Here is a 19,746-nt window from a genome sequence, read left to right as displayed (position 1 = left end):
CTCCAAGACCTTTATCATGAAGGGATGTTGTATTTTGTTGAAGGCTTCTTCAGCATCTAATGAGATGATCGTGTGAGGTTTTTTTCCAGTTTGTTTATATGGTGGATTACATTGACAGATTTTTGTATGCTGAACCATCCCTGCATCTCTGGGATGAAGCTGAGTTGATCATGGTGAATGATTTTTATGATGTGTTCTTGGATTCGGTTTGCCAGTATTTTATTTTTTATTTATTTATTTATTTATTTATTTGGTTTTTCGAGACAGGGTTTCTCTGTGGTTTTGGAGCCTGTGCCAGTATTTTATTGAGTATTTTTGCATCCATGTTCATGAGTGAGATTGGTCTGTAATTCTCTTTCTTAGTAATGTCTTTGTGTGGTTTGGTTATTAGGGTAATTGTAGCCTCATAAAAAGAGTTTGGCAATGTTCCTTCTGTTTCTATTGTGTGGAACAATTTGAGGAGTATTGGTATTAGTTCTTCTTTGAAAATCTTGTAGCATTCTGAGCTGAAACTATTTGGCCCTGGTCTTTTTTGATTGGAAGACTTTTGATGACTATTTCTATTTCTTTAGCAATTATAGGTCTATTTAATTTGCTTATCTGGTCTTGATTTAATTTTGGCAAGTGATATTTATCTATCCAGAAAATTATCCATTTATTACAAGTTTTCCAATTTTGCAGAGTACAGGTTATTGACATATGAACTAATGATTTCCTTGTGTCTATTGTTATATTCCCTTTTCAATTCTGATTTTGTTAATTTGGATGTTCTCTCTCTTCCTTTTGGTTAGTTTGGACAAAGGTTTATCTATTTTGTTGATTTTCTCAAAGAGCCAACTCTTTGTCTCATTGATTCTTTGTATTTTCTTTGTTTCTATTTTGTTGATTTCAGCTCTCAATTTGATTACTTCCTGCCATCTAGTCCTCCTGGATGAGTTTGTTTCTTTTTGTTCTAAAGTTTTCAGGTGTTCTGTTAACTCACTAGTGTGGGAATTTTCCAGCTTCTTTATTTAGGCATTTGGTGCTATGAACTTTCTGCTTAAAACTGCTTTCATTGTGTCCCATAAATTTGGAATGTTGTGTGGTCGTTTTCATTGAATTTTCGGAAGTCTTTTTCCTTTATTTCTTCCTTGACCCACTGGTGATTCAAGTGAGCACTGTTTAATTTCTATATACTTGTGGGCTTTCTGGAATTAGTGTTGTTGTTGAATTCTAACTTTAAGCCATGGTGATCTGATAAGGTACATGGGGTTATTTCAATTTTTTTTTCTTTATCTGTTGAGGTCTGTTTTGTTACCGAGTATGTGATCAATTTTTGAGAAGGTTCCATGAGGCACTGAGAAGAAAGTATATTCTTTTATGTTTGGAGGGAATGCTCTACAGATGTCTGTTAAGTCCATTTGAGTCATAACATCTGTTAGTTCCCTTATTTCTCTGATAATTTTCTGTCTGGCGGACCTGCCCAGTGGTGAGAGTGTGGTGATGAAGTCTCCCACTATTAGTGTGTAGGGTTTAATGTGTGATTTAAGCTTTAGAAGTGTTTCTTTTACATATGAGGGTGCCCTTGTATTTGGGGCATAGATGTTTAGTATTGAGATTACCTCTTGATGAATTATTCCTGTGACTAATAGGAAATGTCCTTCTTTGTCTCTTTTGATGAATTTTAGTTTGAAGTATATTTTGTTAGATAGTAGGATAGCTACACCAGCTTGTCCATTTGATTGGAAAAAAAATTTCCCAACACTTTACTGTGAGGTGATTCTGTATTTGAGGTTGAGGTGTGTTTCTTGTATGCAACAGAAGGATGGATTCTGTTTCATACCCAATCTGTTAGCCTGTGCCTTTTTATAGGTGAGTTGAGTCCATTTATATTAAGGGATATTAATGATCAGTGATTTCTATCTCCTGTTATTTTAGTTTTCATTGTTGGTGATGTTATTTTGTGTGTTTTTCCATTCTTTGGGATTTGCTGCTATGAGGTCATCTATTGTCTGTGTTCTCATGGATGTAGCTAACTTCCTTGGGTTAGAGTTTTGCTTCTAGTATTCTGTGTAGGAATGGGTTTGTGGCTAGGTATTAGTTAAATCTCGTTCTGTCATGGAATACTTTGTTTTGTCCATCTATGGTGATTGAAAGTTATGTTGGGTATAGTAGTCTGGGTTGACATCCATGGTCTCTTAATGTCTGCATAATGCTTGACCATTACCTTCTGGCTTTCATTGCTTCCATTGAGAAGTCAGGTGTAACTCTGATAGGTCTGCCATTATGTTACTTGACCTTTTTCCTTTGCAGGTTTTAATATTCTTTCTTTCTTCTGTATGTTTAGTGTTTTGATTTTTATGTGATGAGGGGACTTTTTTTTTTTTTTTGATCCAGTCTATCTGGTGTTCTGTAAGCTTCTTGTATCTTAATATGCATACAAGATATTTATTTAGATTGGAAAAGTTTTCTTCTATGATTTTGTTGAATATATTTTCTGTGCTTTTGAGTTGGACTTCTATCTTTATTTTTCTTAAGTTTGGTCTTTTCATGATGTCTCCTATTTCCCTGATATTTTGTGTTAAGCTTTTGTTAGATTTAATGTTTTCTTTGACTGATGAGTCTATTTCCTTTATTGTATCTTCAACACTTGAGATTCTCTCTTCCATGTCTTGTATTCTGCTGTTTATACTTGCATTTGTGGATTCTGCTTGTTTTCTCATGATTTCTGTTTCTATACTTCTCTCAGTTTGTATTTTCTTTATTGTCTCTATTTCATTTTTCAAGTTTTGAATCTTTTCTTTCATCTGTTTGATTGCTTTTTCTTGGTTTTCTTTAAGGGATTTGTTGATTTCTTCCAATCTTTTGTTTGTCTGTTCCTCAGTTTCTTTGAGGGAATTTTTCATTTCCTCTTTAAGGGCCACAAATATTCTCCTAAAGTTATTTTTTTAGGTAATTTTCTTCTGCTTCACCTATATTTTGGTGTTCCAGTCATGCTGTTTTATGGCCACTAGTTTTTGTTGGTGTCATGTTATTCTTTGTGGTATTAAGTGTGTTCTTACCTTGTCTACCCATCTTTTCCTCTGCTTTGGAAACAAGTCTATCAAACAGACATGACTAGGGTACCACCCATGTCCTTGAAGAACAGTGTTGTGATGACTATATAGAACAATTTAAAACGTCTTTTTAATCCTTCCTGGATCCGTATATATGTTTTGCTCAGGGGAGGGGGCGGTATTGTTAATTCTCTTGTTTAAATGTCTACTACAGCATATTTGTCAACAAAAAGCAGCAACCAAGTACTGACAGCTCTCAGACACTCAGGACAAAGCCCTCCTAGAGAGGTCAGGCATGCACAGCTTACTGAGATACAAAAGGCTACTGCCTGACCCACCACCCTGACAGCTCACCAGGACTGATGCTCTTCAAGGGCTGGTGATCAAGGACAGGTGAGAGTTTGATTGGCAGGGCAACCCAAGTAAGGCACAGTCTGTCTTATACTGAGCCTTCTGGAAATGGAGACAAAGCCAGGATAAAGCACCCTAGCTCCCACTGAGCATGTCCTGTAAAAATAATAAAAAAGGGTGGAGATGTGGGATATATGGGTCTGAGAGCCAGTCACACTAGACTAATAGTAAGAGCATGTGCAGAAGAGCCAGCTTGGGTCTGCCAGAGGAGGGCCTTAACAACAGCAGCAGTGAAAGTCATTAAAATAAAGAGAGTAGTTGGGTGTGGTGGCACACACCTTTAATCCCAACACTTGGGAGACAGAAGCAGGCAGATCTCTGTGGGTTCAAGGTGTGGTGGCACATACCTTTAATCCCAGCACTTGAGAGACAGAGGCAGGCAGATCTCTGTGGGTTCAAGGAAAACCTGGTCTACAGAGTAAATTCCAGGAGAGCCAAAGATACACAGAGAACCTGTCTCAAAAAGCCAAAAATTAAAAGTAAAAAAAGAAACAGAATTTAAAGTAAAGCCACATAAAGATGGAAAATAAACAGAGAGTCTAGATACTGTATATTATTATGTTGTCTTCAAATTGCTTGAAAGCTGAGGAACTAGCAACAGCTGCTAAAAGATATTTAAATATAAATGCTGCTGGATTAATAAAATATATTTTGTAAATGCCTAGACTTCAAAATTGAAGTCAAAACATGTAATTTTGGAGAAGAGGTTTTGCTTTTGTTTCCACAGAAAATGAGAGGCTATGGATTCATTGAGTTAAGAAAAATCAGGTTTGATCAAGGAAGATCGCCTGAAAAATCTCTAATAGGAGCTGATGGCCCAGATGTCTGAGTTCTACATCCAGAACAGATTCAAGACTGCTGCCTGAGATGATGAAGCCTTACAGGATACTCCTGACTTGATGATAATTCTAAATTTCTTTAGGTCCCCATAAGATTATCAGTGCCCCCAGCCAGCAGGAAGTAGCCTAAAAAAACTACGCCCACATTCCCAAAAAAATGGACTATGGATATTTTCCTTTGTTTAGAATGTTGGTTACAAGTTGTTATGGATAATGGTCAGGAGAAAAGGTAAACAAAGGATATTAGATTCAGAGTTCTTGTTCTTTTTAAAAAAACGGGGGTTTGCTGTGGGACAATGGTTTGTACCCTGTCAGTTATATTTTAATAAAATGCTGATTGGCCAATAACCAGACAAAAAGTAGAGGCGGGACAACCAGGCAGAAAGTAGAGGCGGGCGACAAGAACAGGAAAATTCTGGGAAGAGGAAAGCCCATTCTGCAGTCTTTACCCAGCCCCAGAGGAAGCAAGATATGATTGCCTCGCCAAAAGAGGTACTGAGTCACGTAGCTAACAAAGACTAGAATAATGGGCTAATATGAGTTATAAGAGTTAATAAGAAGCCTGAGCTACCGGGTCAATCAGTTTATAACTAATGTAGACCTCTGTGTGATTTCTTAGGGACTAAACGGCTGTGGGACCTAGTGGGACAGAAAACTTCAGTCAACAGAAAAGAGATGACACAGACCTAGGGACAGCGACCGCATCACCTCAGCAGATGCCAGCTTGGTGGATCCCCCACCCTGGGGAAGGGTAGGGAATATATAAGGCTCGCCCTTTACTGAAATAAGCTAAGCTTGTTGTTTCAACTGTTCTTGGTGCCTCCATCATTGGTTCTGTGCCTATTTTTCTCTCTCCCTCAAGGGACACTAGCCAGAACCCTGCTACATTTAGGAGCCTATACTGCTGTCACAGAGGACAAAAGTTCAGTCCCCAACTCCCACATGGGGCAGTTCACAACAGCTGTAACTCCAGCTCCAGGGGATCTGATGCCTCTGGCCTTCCCAGTCACCTGGACTCACACATAAACGTAATTAAAAATAAGAAATAAGTATTGCTTTAAAAACTCGAAGTCTGTAGGTGCAGACAGATTGGAAAGCTGGACTGACAGCTTGGGAATGCACTGGTTCCTCCTACCCTGTGCTCTGGTTTTTCTGATGACTCTATAGCAAGCAGGAGAGTCCACGACTCTGGTGATGGGTGCCAGGATGGGGCAGTGGCCACTCTTGGAGGATCCAGTCAGGAGGGCACCATCCAAAGCCCCCTATGCTCTCTAGAGGTCTGTGAGACCCAGGTTTGGCCTGGTTTGAGACCCTCAAGCTGGGAGAACTTTCTAGATGAAAGCCAACTACAAAATGGAGTTTTGTAGACATAAGAAGGGCAGGTAGGTCCACGGGCCTCAGTGGACGACTGTATCTCCATCCAGTCAGGAACATGACAGCTGCCATCTGTGATGGTGGCAGAAGCATCTGGAACATTGTGTGTGCTAACCATACCCAGAAGACAACAGATCCAAAAGGCTCTTCAGGCAGGAAACCTGGAACCCTCAGTCAAGGAACCATGATTCCATGGGCTCAGGTCAAGGGGTAGCAGGGAATGAGAAGCTATTGTGAGATTCGGGGAACAGGAGTGAGCTCTAAGAGGAACTTCCAATGCCTGGAGGAAGCATCTGCCATCTGGGAGATCCACTGTCTTGAGGTTCAGAAGACCTTGCTGCTGCAGCTTTATGGAAAGTTGAGGCTGCCACATGACAAGATGAGAGCTCAGGAAACAGCAGCTGCCGAGCTTGGCGCTGACGTCTAGAGCACTCTACACACGCCCTCCTCTAGAATCTAGCTTGCTCCCATTGCAGGCATACAGACAATACGGAAGGAAGCTCAAGCCCGTGATTCTCTTCTGCCAGCCCTGCAGAAATGCTAGCCAGCAAGAATTACCTCGATGAGCTCCAGGGTACAGAAATGAACACAAGTTTCTGCAGAGGCTGCCTGATGACATCAGAGTCCTGGGCCCTGGACCTGGAAGGCCCAGGTCCACTAGTACCAGGACAAAGGTAAGATGTTGGGATGCTCATGTTAGGAGTAAAGGGTAGAAGCAACAGGTGCTCCTGCCTGTCACCTGCTTCCTGTAGCCTCCCACCCTCCCTGGGGACAGGAACCTACTGTCTAGAAGCTTCCCTAGGGAGCAAAGCTAAGGATGTGGCTGGTAGGTTATTCAGAGCCATAGGGTCTGCAGGTTCATCCTCACCCTGGGGAGCAGCAGAGAACCTAGTAAGGTCTTTCGATCTATCAGTCACCTTTGCAGTACAGTCTTCCTGTGGTACAGATTAACGTGTGTGCACCAAAGCTGCTGCCCTCCTCTTCGACTTCCCTTTGGACTCTTCCATCACATGACTCATGGAGCTACCAACCAAAGCTTTTCTCCCTGAGTCTCTTTTCCCTCATGGTCACCCACGAGACCCTAACCACGTGAAAGAGCCAACCTACCCGGTTCCTGTGCCCTTCTCTGGCCACCTCTTATCTGTGGTCCCCCCGACTTGGGAGCTTGGTCTCTGTAACCACTTTGTCCTCTGAAGCTGTGCTCACCCGGCAGCGACATTTCCACATCTCCAGCCACTGCAGAGCCACCTGCCTCACTGGCAGCAGGGCACCAAGGACCTTCAGCATCCCTGACACCTGCTGAATCCATCCCCATGCTGCCAGTGCCCTCAGGTTTGCCCCTCCCATAGCCACACAGTCAGAAAGGTTGGCCTTGCTTACACAGACTGCTTCATCCTTCACCTCCACGCCGCCTTACCAGCAATCGAACGGGACAGCAGGAGCCCCTTCTGGCCTCCATATGCTGTGCCTCTGACCTGAAACTGACCCTGCACGCCACTTTCTATGGGTTCTGCATATAACATGGAAACCTCATGACCTCACATCGACAGAAGACTTTTCCATATGGGACCTGGCCACACCTGCCTTGTTACGGTAATGCTCATAACAGGCTGGGCCTGCATCATTTCCTCCCCTAACGGAAGCTGCATTGGGCTTGGGGGTGAGGTGGGGACTTTCTTTTGACATCCCGGAGACCTGATGACCTTCAGGATGTAGAATCAGTGGGTGGGAGGATATGGGAATGATGAAGGGAACATGGGCTAAGTTCTCAGTTGCAGATTTACAGAGTGAGGACAAGGTCTGAAGGGATGCTGGGCTCAGGACTGAGCCTGAAGTGGCTGCAGGACTCTGGAAGAGGGTTCTGGTAGGAAGTGGTACTAAAGACAGACATCTAGTACCAGGGAAGGATGCACCCTGTAGTTCCGGTGCAAATTAGACAACCCTGGTTTGCGCGGCCACGAAGACTGTGTGGCAGGGTCCCTGTGTTGCTGACCTGCCTGACTAAATGGCACTAACAGAAATGTCTCAAGGTGTGAGTCACCAGGGGGGCATTTAATGCATATTCCCCAGGCTCACCCACTGCCTGGATGCAAGTGTGGGTACTCTGTGACTCCTGTGGCCAGTCCAAGGAAATTGAGTACAGAGAATTTGCCAGGGGCAGTGAAGAATGACCACCTGACTGGGGAGAGCTGAAGTAGAGATGGGAAGAGTTAGGCACAGGAATCGTAGCCCACGACAAAGGTGAGCAGGTGGAGCTAGACAGGGACACACCCAGTCAGAGCTGCCCACTGCCACCCACCATGAGACCCATTACTCCAACGCACACGGCCTGGGTGAGAGGAGCACGGGCTGCTGACGGGATGCAGTTCCACGGGACGCTCACTTCGACCTTTATTGGGGGTGACCTGCAACTCGGAGCCCCGTCTATGTCCAGGGGGAAGGGCAGTGGCAGAGCTTAGCCCTCACTGGCAGTCCTGGACACAGCAGCGTCACACCGAGTCCACACAGGAATGGAAGTCAGTAGGCGCTCGTGCTGATGGAAACTTCATTTGGAGAGAACCAAATGTGCATGGCCAAATTGATCCCGGTCAACAGAAGCCTTAAAAAGTCAAACGCAGCAACGGGCATGATGCAGCACATGCGACAGGACCTGGAGGCGGAGGCGCGAGGCAGTCACCACAGATTTAGCCACAAGCTGAACCGTCTCTTGACAGAAATAAAGTCAGCAGCGATCAGATCAGGTAAATCATGACGCTTGTCAAAACCCACCCAGCTCTGATTAGTATGACGACTGGGGTTAGAGAGACCTAGGACTCCCCACGCCGTCACCCTTCCCTGCAGATGAAGTGACTGGGAAGGGGGTCTGGATCATCCCAGCAAGCTGCCGTCTAAATTCGGAGACGGTTACATTGAGAGTAGACAATGAAGAGTAAGTCCCTTCAAACTTATTCTAGCTTTGACTGTTGCCAGGGGCCGGGGCTCATCCATTTTGAGTAGGGTTTCATGTGAGACAGGACAGTGACAGCAGATGCTGTGTGCTTAGCAGGACCGGCTTGCATGCGGCATGACAAATGGCAGACTACTGTCACTGGCCTGTCGGGAGAACAAGGAGGAGGAGGCAAACAGACATGTAACTCGTCCTAGGGGCTGTTCACACGTGTCCCAGGGCAAAACATCAGATCTGACCTGCTCAAGACAGGTGAGGACCTAAACACTAGGGCACCTGTGCTGGCCCCTGTGGTGGATGATGACGTAACAGGGCTTAGGAACAGCCGCTGGGGTAGCACACACACCTTACAGGCCAGCGCTGCTCGGTCTGTGACACGGACACTACATACACCTGAGCAGTGTGAACTCAGTACAGAGACAGGGTGGGAGGGAAAAAAGACGCTCAAAGTTTCAGTAATTCAATAATTTATTCCTCTAAAAAAGTGTGTAAAAGTATATAGCTCTCATCCACAAGGTATATATGAATGACATTTAAAATGGAGGCCTTTATCATTGTTTTTTTTATCAAAGTCTTTAGTGTATTGAACCAGCGCTGTGCTGTAGTTCTTAAATGAACAACACATATTTTTGTATTCTTTCCAATTGTCTGCTATATATAAAAGAAGCTCACTGCAAAAATGCTTGAAGGAAAAAGGAAACAAAAAAATCAGAACTTCCCAGAAATGTACAGCTTTTACATTTAAAAAAGGCTCTGAAATATACATACAGGCATGCCGGACAAGCCCTCCCTGCTCCCCCCCCACCTCCCCATTTCAAACCATGGTAGGAGTTCTGATTTCTGCAGAATTTTCAAAATTAAAAATTAAAAAAAAAATAAAATAACTTCTCACTCTGTAGCAAATTCAGGGCTTGTACATTTCAGATTAATTCTGTAAAAAACTCACAAGTAAAATAATGCATATTTAAGGGAAATATTATACAGGCTTTTTCACACAGAAGTACATAATAAGATTTTTTTAAATCTATTGCCATTCATTTATTTTTGCACAAAAACGTATAAATATGTCACCAGCCTTTCTTAACTTAAAAACTTAAATAAAAGACACCAGATGAAAACTACCCTTTGCTGCCTTCTTTTAAAACTTTTTATAGTGTTTTTCTGGGCTTTTTTTGTGTGTTTTTTTTTTTTTCATTTTTTCTTTTTCTGTGTAGAGTTGGGTTTCTAGGGAAGAAAAGCCCCTGCAGTAAAAACAGTCCATTTAAAAAAAAGAGAGAGAGAGAGAGAGAGGTTCAAAGTTCTGATGAATTCTGAGAAAAAGCAACCCCAAGTGGTAAAAGACTACAAACACCTACTTCACAGCCCATCTTCGCCAGGGTGATTTATACAGGTTTACATCCCCATCATCTCACGTTCTCAAAAGGCCTTGAGGGTTTCCTCTCTGATAAGAAAAAATAGCACTGCGATATTTAAGTCAATTTTACACTGTACACGTTAGATACAAATGGTTTGATATATCAGATTTTTTAAGCTATACATTGGAAAGTCACCCCCCCAGCTGGTGGGACAGAGAACAATCACCCATTTACAAGTTATATCTCTGCTTTCACATCCCCACCATCTGTTATTTAATATAATGTTTTAAACGTTAGATTATCTCAAGAAAAATACTTTTACAAAATCATATCAATTATTACATTTTCCTTTTTTTCTTTGTTAATAACCAGGACATGAAAGTCTCTTGGAAGAACTTAGTTTGCAGGACTCTCCCATGGAAGTCAGGCTCACTGCCCATCAGGCAGCTCTGGGAAGCCAGTCCACACCACCACCCACAGACAGAAACATATCAGGGCTTCAAAGTCAACCCTGAGGTCTGGGAGGGGGAGTCAAAAATACTTCAATCAGCTGTTAATGCTTTAAAAAGGCATTGTTTTTTTAAAGCCCCACACAGAGGCTCAGCTTCAAGCACTGATTTAACGGCTGAGTTGCACTATTTGTTTCTTTGAAATGACATTCCTATGGCCCAGAAGAAAATTCACCATGTTTGTAACTGGTTTGGTTGTGATATGTACGAAAGTCCCTTTTGATCTAATGAAAGGAGACCTGGGTTTCTGTAAGAATTCTCTAGAAAAGGTATTTATTTCCATGTGACTGTATAGAGAAGTCATTATGGTCCTTGCCGCCTCCAGTGCGGGGCTGAGCCTGACTGCCTTCGTAGACAAGTGTAATCTACCCACGATGTGGGCCACACGGCACAGCACAACACTTGGAACCCTGGTGGTTCTTACCAGAATCTACTGCTAGGTGGTTATGACTGCACTGCTTTTCTGGCATGATCTCCCCAGTTCTCACTCCTTTTCTGGCTTCTAGGACAGAGGTATGTGGTCAGAGAATCCTATGGTGGGTCTCAGTGGGTTTCAGCTACTGTACCTGGTCCTCAAGATTAGAAAAAACAAAGTTGCAAAAACCTTACAACAAAATTAAAAATAAATAAACAAAATGCAGCTGTCTCCAGACCTCCTGTGTCTACAAGGGTGTGTGGACAACCAGAGCCCTCCTGACAGGCTGGGGAGGCGGAGACCCCAGTACTAAAGCTGTACTGGATGGAGCTGGTTCGTAGTTGTGACACGTCCCAGGCTATGGAGTCCAGGCGCCCCACAGGCGCCCACCATTGGCTAGAGGACTGCATCCAGAGGGCTGGACAGCCTGACACTGACAGAGGCTGCCTGCAGACGCTTGTGCAAAAGGACAGTGTCTCTTCTGTTTCCCTCTTCCTGGTGACTGCGGGCTACACACATCACACATTGGCTCAAGTCACTTCTTAAGGAAATTTCCAGGTCCTCATGAAACACGTCAAGGAGTCACTGTGGCACGAACACTGCAGAAAGAGCAAGTGCCTGCTCAGAAGGCGTCACAGTGCAGGGCTGTAGGGAGTGCTCTGGAAAAGGCCGGGTATCTGTAGACTGGAGCTGGCTCCTTGGCCAAGGCTGTAGGAGAGCTGAGGCAGAGGGACCCGCTTCCTGGTTAGAGCATGTTCATGATGGCGTTGTACAACTGCGTGAGCACCACAAAGTGGATGGGAAGGCAGGAAGTGCGGTCCTGGGTGGCCGGATTGCACGTGAGCCAGGATAGGGCATTGTACTGCTCCAGTACAAACCTGCCAGGGAGAACACACAGATCAGTTTCTGGACCACTAGGTTTGGGGTGAGCCTGGAGACCAGTGCAGCCCACCTTGCATTCCTTCACACTGCACTGTCTAACTATGGGGGCCGCCAGGGTCACTAAACATTAAGATGAGGCAAGTCTGAAAGGAGACTGCTTCATGTTGGCTAAATGCCAAAATAAGAATATATTGGCAATAGTGAACTGAAAAATGTACCAAATATTTCACCAACATTTGGCTTTAACCAGTTTCTCAATGTTAATCTGTTGTGGTCACTTGAAAAAAAAAGTGTGGCGGACAGGGTCTACCCAACTATTCCAGATATTTAGTACATGACCTGAAACTCGGCTCACAGCCTTAGCTAGCCACCTGAACACTGGGCTTCTGGGCATACAGCACACACTTCACCCACTACAAGGTCCCTTGTTCTGTGTTCCAGAGAGCCTGGAAACCAAGATCTTACTGATGAGGCTTCTGCCTGTGAGAGAGCACAAGGAAGAGCTCTCGCGTCTTCTCAAGGCACCTGACAGCTTTTGCTTGTTTTAAGATCTGGTCTGGATCTGGGAAGGTGGCACAGTTAGTGACATGAGAACTTGAATTTCTGCCCAGGAACTGTGTAAAGCAGGGCACAGAGTGCACACCTATAGTCAACAGTGTGGGTGGGATGAGCTCCAGGCTAGGCGAGACCCTGCCTCAGAGTAAGGTGGAGAGGGACTGACGGCAACAATGGCTGACCTTGGGCATGTACACCCACATGCACAAAGCCACAGGGTCTCCTGTAGCCCAGGCTAGACTCTGGCTTTGAAGTCAGTAAGTAGCTGAGGATTTGACCTGGTTCTTTTGCCTTTTCCTTCCAAGTTCTGGGATTACAGGCATGCACCATTATACCAGACTCACAGCATAAAATTTTTTTTTTTTTTAAATATTTATTTATTTATTAAGTATACAATATTCTGTCTACATGCCTGAAGGCCAGAAGAGGGCACCAGACCCCCCTACAGATGGTTGTGAGCCACCATGTGGTTGCTGGGAATTGAACTCAGGACCTTTGGAAGAGCAGGCAATGCTCTTAACCACTGAGCCATCTCTCCAGCCCTCACAGCATAAAATTTTATGTGGTGCTAAAAACAGCAAAAGAGAACCCATGCTTCTGGGATGCATTTTGCAACACAGAATTTATGTTCTAGTCAGCACATGTATCTATCTATAGCAGGGAAGGTTAAAAAGTGTTTCTAGGTAAAGCAGTTGCAGACACTGTCTTCCAACTGTCCCTGCACCCAGCCCTGACACCTTCACCACCTTCTTGGAGCAGGAAGGGAAGTGTCCCATGCACTTTACTGTGTAGTGCATGAAGTACAAACACTGCCTGTCCCAAGAAGCCGTGTCCCTGTGAGCATCGCCTGTACTAGTACACTGAGGGAAGCAAGGAGGAACGAGCATCACCTTAAAACATCAGATGTGGTCTTGGAGTCCAGAGGGTGTGGAGCCCGCTGGGAGTTCCTGGCAGGAAGGAGCTCATCTGTCTGTGCTACGGAGATGTGGTGATGGAGTGAAGCCTGTGGGGAGAGAGAGCATTCATGCCCAGGTACAAAACAACAGACAGGAATCACCGAGACCCCGGAGTCAGACTGTTATGTACCCAAGTGCTCCAACTGCTTAGTCACCTCCTGTGACGTAGCACAACCTAGAGTTAAGATCAAGGCCAGGTTCAGGGGCCTCTCTTCCTGGTTTAACTCACTTTGTTTGCTTCTTTAAAAGAAATACTTATTTTGTGTGTGCACACATCGCAGCACACATGAGGGTCAGGAGACAACTTGGTGGAGTCAGTCCCCCCCTTCCATCACATGGGTCCCGGAACTGAACTCATCACTTACTGAGCCCCCTCACCAGTCCATCTGTAACGTAACAGCCCATCACACAGAACAGGAACAGTTGTTCCTATGCAAGGCTGTGTGCCCTGCCACCAAAGCTGAACAAGGGCCACTACCAGTCACTCAGTTTTGAGTATTTTCCCCTTTGGAATATTTTAAAAAGCAAAACCAATTGTTGTATCATTTCCCTTGTAAATTTAGGAGGTAAAGCTTACAGATAAGAACTTTTAAAAACGGTAATATGTATCATACACAACAAAAACACATGATTCCTTTGTATCAACTGATAGGTTACAGACAATCTCCCCTGGTAATCTTGAAACTTCCTCTTCCTTCCTCCAGTCACGGGCCAACCTGGTGTGTGTTGGAAATGAGTAAGGAGTGTCAAAGGCTCTGCGGTCCATGTGGCTGGTCTGTCCTGTGGTTCTTTTAAATACTTTCTACCTTTCAGATTCCTCACAAACCGCCTGCTGATCCGGAGGCTCAATTACGGGTGTGTCTCCAGGGTGGGCGGGGCAGGCAGGAAGACATCTACGTCACATGAGCACTGAAGACCTGAGCGGCAGTGCAGCAAAAGGCGCGGTTGGCTGTCCTGAGGCAGCAATGCGGACTAACTGTGTGAAGCCACGGCCATTCCCGTCATGCTTCATCTTCAGGTGAGCACCCTGCTCCCACACCACCTTCCATGCACCTAGCACAGAGTGACAATTCACTGTGTCCTCTAGGGTCACACTGTGTCTGCCACCTCTGATTTGGATGCCAACTAACAGTCCAGTCCTGGGGAAATTCCTTGCTTTTATGGCCAACAAAATGTTATCAGCTACATCCTGAATATTTCTCACTTTGGGTCTGGAATCAGTCAGTTCTTCAACGAGCTCAGATGTTTTGAGCAATAAGTAAAAACTAGTAACTACAATCACTGCAATGTGGGTGTTTATTGTAGCCAAGCTGTTATTGTTCCCAGGTTTTACAGAAGAACAAATGTAAGAACTACAGATTTCCATGACTTGTGGTATTACGCCAAGTCCTGAGAAACGCTGCTTTCACTCCCAAGTGTTTAAGATTCCCCCTTCCTTGGCCCTGGGAGATACAAACATCTCACAGGTTACTACTGCAGGGTCACCTCCACGCTGCAGAACAGGCACACAGTCTGTCCTGCTGGGTGGTGGATACCCAACGATGCACTATGTGGTGAGGCTGCACAGCTGGTTCAGTCAGCCTTACTGATGGGCACTTAGTTTTTCCTCATCTTTCACACAGCCATCCTGTTTGCATATTCTGAGACAGTATTGCTGTGCTATTCAAGTTTGCTTCAACTCACATGATTCTCCCACCTCGGCTCCCTTCCTAGCTGGGCATGGGCATGTACCAACTACATTTGCTATTCTTCACTTCTGCCAACATAGAGACTGCTGGAGGTGGCTGTGCTGTGTCAAACGGGGAGATCAAGGCTGGTATTACTCAGTACCCTCCTTTGCCAGGAGTCCTCTCTAAGGTACACTCTCAAACCCGTGTCTCTTGCCAGCCTTCGGATGAGGAATGGATTCCACTCTAGGCTCTTTCACGCTCTTCAAGTTTGGGGTCTTGTTTTAAAAAGCCTTGAGCTCTGCATCAATAGGTTCCAAAAGCCATGCAAGGAGAACAACCACGGAAGTGAAAGGCACGACTGACCCCTGCTCTGCTTTCTGGAGGATGCTGCCAGAGTGCAGTCGAGCAGGACCGTGCTGCAGGCCATGGTCAGACGCCAGGACTGACTGGGAGAGTGCCAGGCTGAGCCACGTGTTGCTTCTGCACTTATGGTGGTCCTGATCACCTCCTGAAGTTGATGTGGACTCACTTCTTTTTTTTTTTTTTTTTTTTTTTTTTTTTTTGGTTTTTTCGAGACAGGGTTTCTCTGTAGCTTTGGTGCCTCTCCCGGAACTAGCTCTTGTAGACCAGGCTGGCCTCGAACTCCCAGAGATCCGCCTGCCTCTGCCTCCCGAGTGCTGGGATTAAAGGCGTGCGCCACCACCGCCCGGCTTGGACTCACTTCTTAATAGCAGGTTTGGGTTCCTCTCCTAAACCCACTCTCTGGTAACTGTATCTCCTCAGAGTATTAAGTGACAGGAGAGAAAGGAATACAAAGAGACTGTGGCAGCTAGCAGGAAATTTCTAGTTCAACCTAAAGAAAATATGAGCCCATGATTCTTCTTAAACTTCAGAAAGCATCAAACCAACCTTTAGGAAGAGAGGGCACTGGTTCCGGGCCTGGGGACACGATGACCAAAACCACTGCGGGAGGTTTTCAGCTTTGGCAGTTGACACAAAATACCCAAGGGCCAGTGGCTGCTGCTTGAGCTCCTCTGGGGCCTCCCGAGACAGAAGTCGCTCTCCCTGGCTCTGAAAAACAAGGTCCAAATCACAATGAGCATCGTCAGGAGGTGACCATGGTTTTCCCCATGACTCTGGTCACTAGTGATGGTCTCCTGCCTGCATATCTCCCACCAAGCCCCTGGCAGCTGAGAAATATGGCAGGAAATACACAAGTCTCTGCAGCCAGCTTAGGCACTGACAAAAACTATGAACAAGATCATACCATCCTGACAAGATGGGTACACTGGTGCTGGGGCTTTATGCTACAGCACGCTGAGACAGGAGAACCTAGCATCCTCAGCTGCTCTTTCGCCATCGGTCCCCAGAACCCCCAAAGCACACCTGCTCTCCATCATCAGTGGGATGAGAACTAAGTGCCATGCACCAGAATGCACAGGGCAGCAATGCTCCCGGCACTGTGTAGAGTCTGGAGTGCCTTACTGCAGCACTTTCCGCCTGTCAGTGGCTATCCAGAATTTAAAAGGTGCCTTTAGCACAAGTAATAGTAAGTGATCAGTTGTTTCTGAATGCCTTCTATTTAGAGAAAGAAATGATCTTTAATTACTTACTATATCAAATCCTATCAACTCTGATTCATCATAAAAATATGATGGCCCAAGAAAAAAAGCAAAGTCAGGATATAGCAGTATATGTACACACATATATGTGCATGCAATCCACACTCTTAGGAGATAAGGACATTAAGGTAGGAGGATCAGACTTCAAGGTAAAATAAACAATAGCCTTTGCTGTCACCTTGAACACACAGTCCTACTTAATGATAATGACTTAACTCGAGATAAACCATCTAGAAAAAGGAAACGCTCAAGAGCTTCTTGGAGTCACCAGGCTGAGGAGCTCAGCACTGAGAAAGGCCACCTGACTAGTTTCGGGACAGAACTGTTTGCATGCAACATCCAGGCTCTGAGAAAGGAAGAGCACACAGGCACCTCCATCAGGTAAGGCTTTATGAACTAAGATGAACTACAGCAGCAAACACATGACTGGGGCTCACTGCAGATCATAGTGAACCAAGTCACAGGAATATTCATTATTCCTGTTTTAGTTTCTGTCAAAATAACCTCCAGTAAACAAGCTGCTTGTCACTCTCTGGTCATCAGCCTAAAGGAAACCTAGACATTTACCACCTCGTCCTCACTGAGGGCTCTGCACGGTCCTGTCCCTTCAGTTGCTCCACGACTAAACTAAGTGCTAAGCCTTCCTTCTGAGCACCCGTAAGTGACTGCAGTGCTGGCAACATAGTCCTGTCTAGGAGTCAGTGGACAGAGGGCTGCTGCACTTACTCAGGGCAGACACCAGACAACAGATGCTCAGTGACCTAATCTCCCTCCTAAGAACCATTATTAGAAACACAGCACAACCATGAGGCCTTTGTCCTGCTGGCTGGCTGGGACAAGGCTGACATGAGCTATGGGGCAGTCTTTGACTTTAAACCCTTGTTAGTCAGTCCAGGGCATTTAAAGACTGAGCTAATGTTGAACTCTGGCTTCTTCACTAATTTGCAGCAGTGATCTGGAGACGTCTGTAAACCATGCACTGGTGGCTCTCGATGTCTCCCTTCAGGCTGCTGCCAGCAAGACCAGGACGGTGCAAGAGAAACAAAGTGGACACAAACCACGGAGGCTCCTCGCAGGCACGTGCTGAGCAGCAGCTCTGCCCGCCTCTTCCTATTAAAGCCACTATCTGGGAAGATGCAAAATGCTAAGAAAAAAAATTTTTCTTGTTCAAAACCAAAATCATCCAGCCCCTCTTGGGGAGGTTGGCACGGACAACATGTGCCTATGGTTTCTCAGCCTTTCAACTTCCCTTGTTGCCCAAAACCAAGGAAAACCGCAGGCAGGAGCACCACCAAGAGCCTTGCACACCAAACGACTAACTTTCTAATAAAGGGGCACACTAGGAATGTCTGGAAGGTGCTTTCCAAATTCCTGCTCTCCAAAATTGGGCTGGGAAGCTGTGGCACAGAGACCTCGAGCGCTGGGGAGAGGAGTACATGCAGTCAAATCATGGCTGCTGATGGTGACGGCAACTTTCCTGGGGGTTGTGGCTGTTCTCGGCAACCTCTTTCCGGCAGTTCTTACCCGACTGTGCTGGAAGTGAGAGCCCACACCGATTCCAGAGGGAGAGCCTGGTGAGGGAACTGGGGATGAGTTGGGAGAGGAATGGAGGTTCCCAGTCATTAAGATGCCAATGTCATTGTCCATATCGTCTGGGAATGGAAGGTCTACAAACATATCATCTAGAGGGGAGGAAAACACAGGAAAGTTAAAAAGAACCCATACTCCACCTCATGCTCTGCTCCTCTTCAACCGCTTCAGGCTACTGCGATACCTAACGGCTGCCTGCTATGGGCTGTCTTTTTGTTCTCGCCAGTGACTTCCTAGCCAAGTAAAAACACAGTGGAGAAACCACAGCCATGGAGAAAGCCCCCAACTCCTTACAGCTCCAAAGACAAATAAAAAGATGAAAGACAGCTTAAGAGGCACCTCAGTTGTTGCAAAGTCAATGCTGGCACCATTCAGCAGCAAGCAGACTCTAGCTAGGTCTATGATCAGTACCTACAGGGCTGGAAGGCTGACTTCAGCAAAACAGGTAGGAGCCTACCATGACATGGGATGAGACCATTCCAAAGTAGATCAAAGCAGTGTTCCTTAGAGGATGCTTTACCTCTCACACTGCAAAATGAGGGTACACTTGCAGGAAATTTGGACAGGAAAATGTCAAGGTAAACCATCACCAAATGCCCAGATACCATGGAATCTTGCCACCAGCCCTTCCATTCCCATAGGACTGGGACTTTAATGAGGCTGTCACAGGTACATTTTGGTATCCTTTCCCTCCCCACTTAACATGAATAAATACTGGTAGATGTTAAAAATTCAAAAACAGCACAAATAGATGCATGAAAAAGCATTTTACAAAAAATATGACTATTTTCAATCCTATAAAAGTATTCAAATAGAATTCCATTAAGAATGATCAGCTTTGGAGCTACTCTCCAGTAAACTGCATCCCTTGGTGAGCTAGGAAGCCTGCATCTTCACACAGCCATGCCCTCCACAATCAGATCAGAAGAGCTTTGCACTGTGGGGGACAAGAGCAGACAGAAAGGAGGTTAAGTTAATCACCCATGTTCTCTCGTCTTGATGTCTAATTCTGACCATCAACCTAACTGAGTTGCTGGGAAACAGAGTTTCCTGTGAGCATTACTAAGGAAGGACTAACTGGTGGAAGGTCCACCTTGAACACAGGCAATGCCAACTGTGGGTGGAGGCCCAGATGCAGAAAGTAGGAAGGAGAGCATGAGCGGTTCCCCGAAGCCAGATGTGCTGTCAGGGTTGCCACAGCTTCATTGCCGTGGTCTGAAAGCAGGAACCAAACCAATCTTTCACTTAGGGATTTGCAGAGACACGAAGGCACTAACAAGATGATACCGCAGAGCAGTTCACCCAGGCAGTTCTTAGACTTTGCATCTCCTCTCCATGGTTTCTACGACGCAGCAGCCAGCACTCCACACTCACTCTGTCTACTACTGCACCTTCCACTCACCATTGTTGGGGCTAAACCCGTCTTCATTGGGGTAGTTGGCGGGAGCCACTTGGATGGTGGACGATGTTGGGAACACCAAGATATGGGTGCAGGAAGCATCCTGAGGTGTGTTCAGCTGAGACGATTGCATGTTCAGCGCAGTGCTTCGGCCAAACACAGAGCCCATTGTGACGGCATCTTTAAA

At 45.5% G+C, this 19,746-nt stretch overlaps 1 protein-coding gene across 3 annotated transcripts in view; it reads right to left on the bottom strand.

Annotated features, from left to right (window-relative positions):
* Positions 1 to 9,056: 9,056 nt before the first annotated feature.
* Positions 9,057 to 19,746, bottom strand: part of Med13l (mediator complex subunit 13L) — a 236,278-nt gene continuing 225,588 nt past the window's right edge. For all 3 annotated transcript variants that reach the window (XM_057763673.1, XM_057763675.1, XM_057763674.1), the window contains exons 27-31: positions 19,563 to 19,739; positions 18,095 to 18,252; positions 15,858 to 16,019; positions 13,213 to 13,325; positions 9,057 to 11,763 (exon numbers count right to left, since the gene is read on the bottom strand). In XM_057763673.1, coding sequence (XP_057619656.1) covers positions 11,631 to 11,763; positions 13,213 to 13,325; positions 15,858 to 16,019; positions 18,095 to 18,252; positions 19,563 to 19,739 — 743 coding nt within the window. In that variant the 3' untranslated portion in view covers positions 9,057 to 11,630. The remainder of the gene's footprint in view (positions 11,764 to 13,212; positions 13,326 to 15,857; positions 16,020 to 18,094; positions 18,253 to 19,562; positions 19,740 to 19,746) is intronic.

Source organism: Chionomys nivalis, chromosome 3 (genome assembly GCF_950005125.1).
Source record: "Chionomys nivalis chromosome 3, mChiNiv1.1, whole genome shotgun sequence".
In the NCBI taxonomy this organism is placed as follows: Eukaryota; Metazoa; Chordata; class Mammalia; order Rodentia; family Cricetidae; genus Chionomys; species Chionomys nivalis.
Note: the sequence above shows the minus strand (reverse complement) of the source record. Positions and strands in the feature narration are given on the sequence as shown.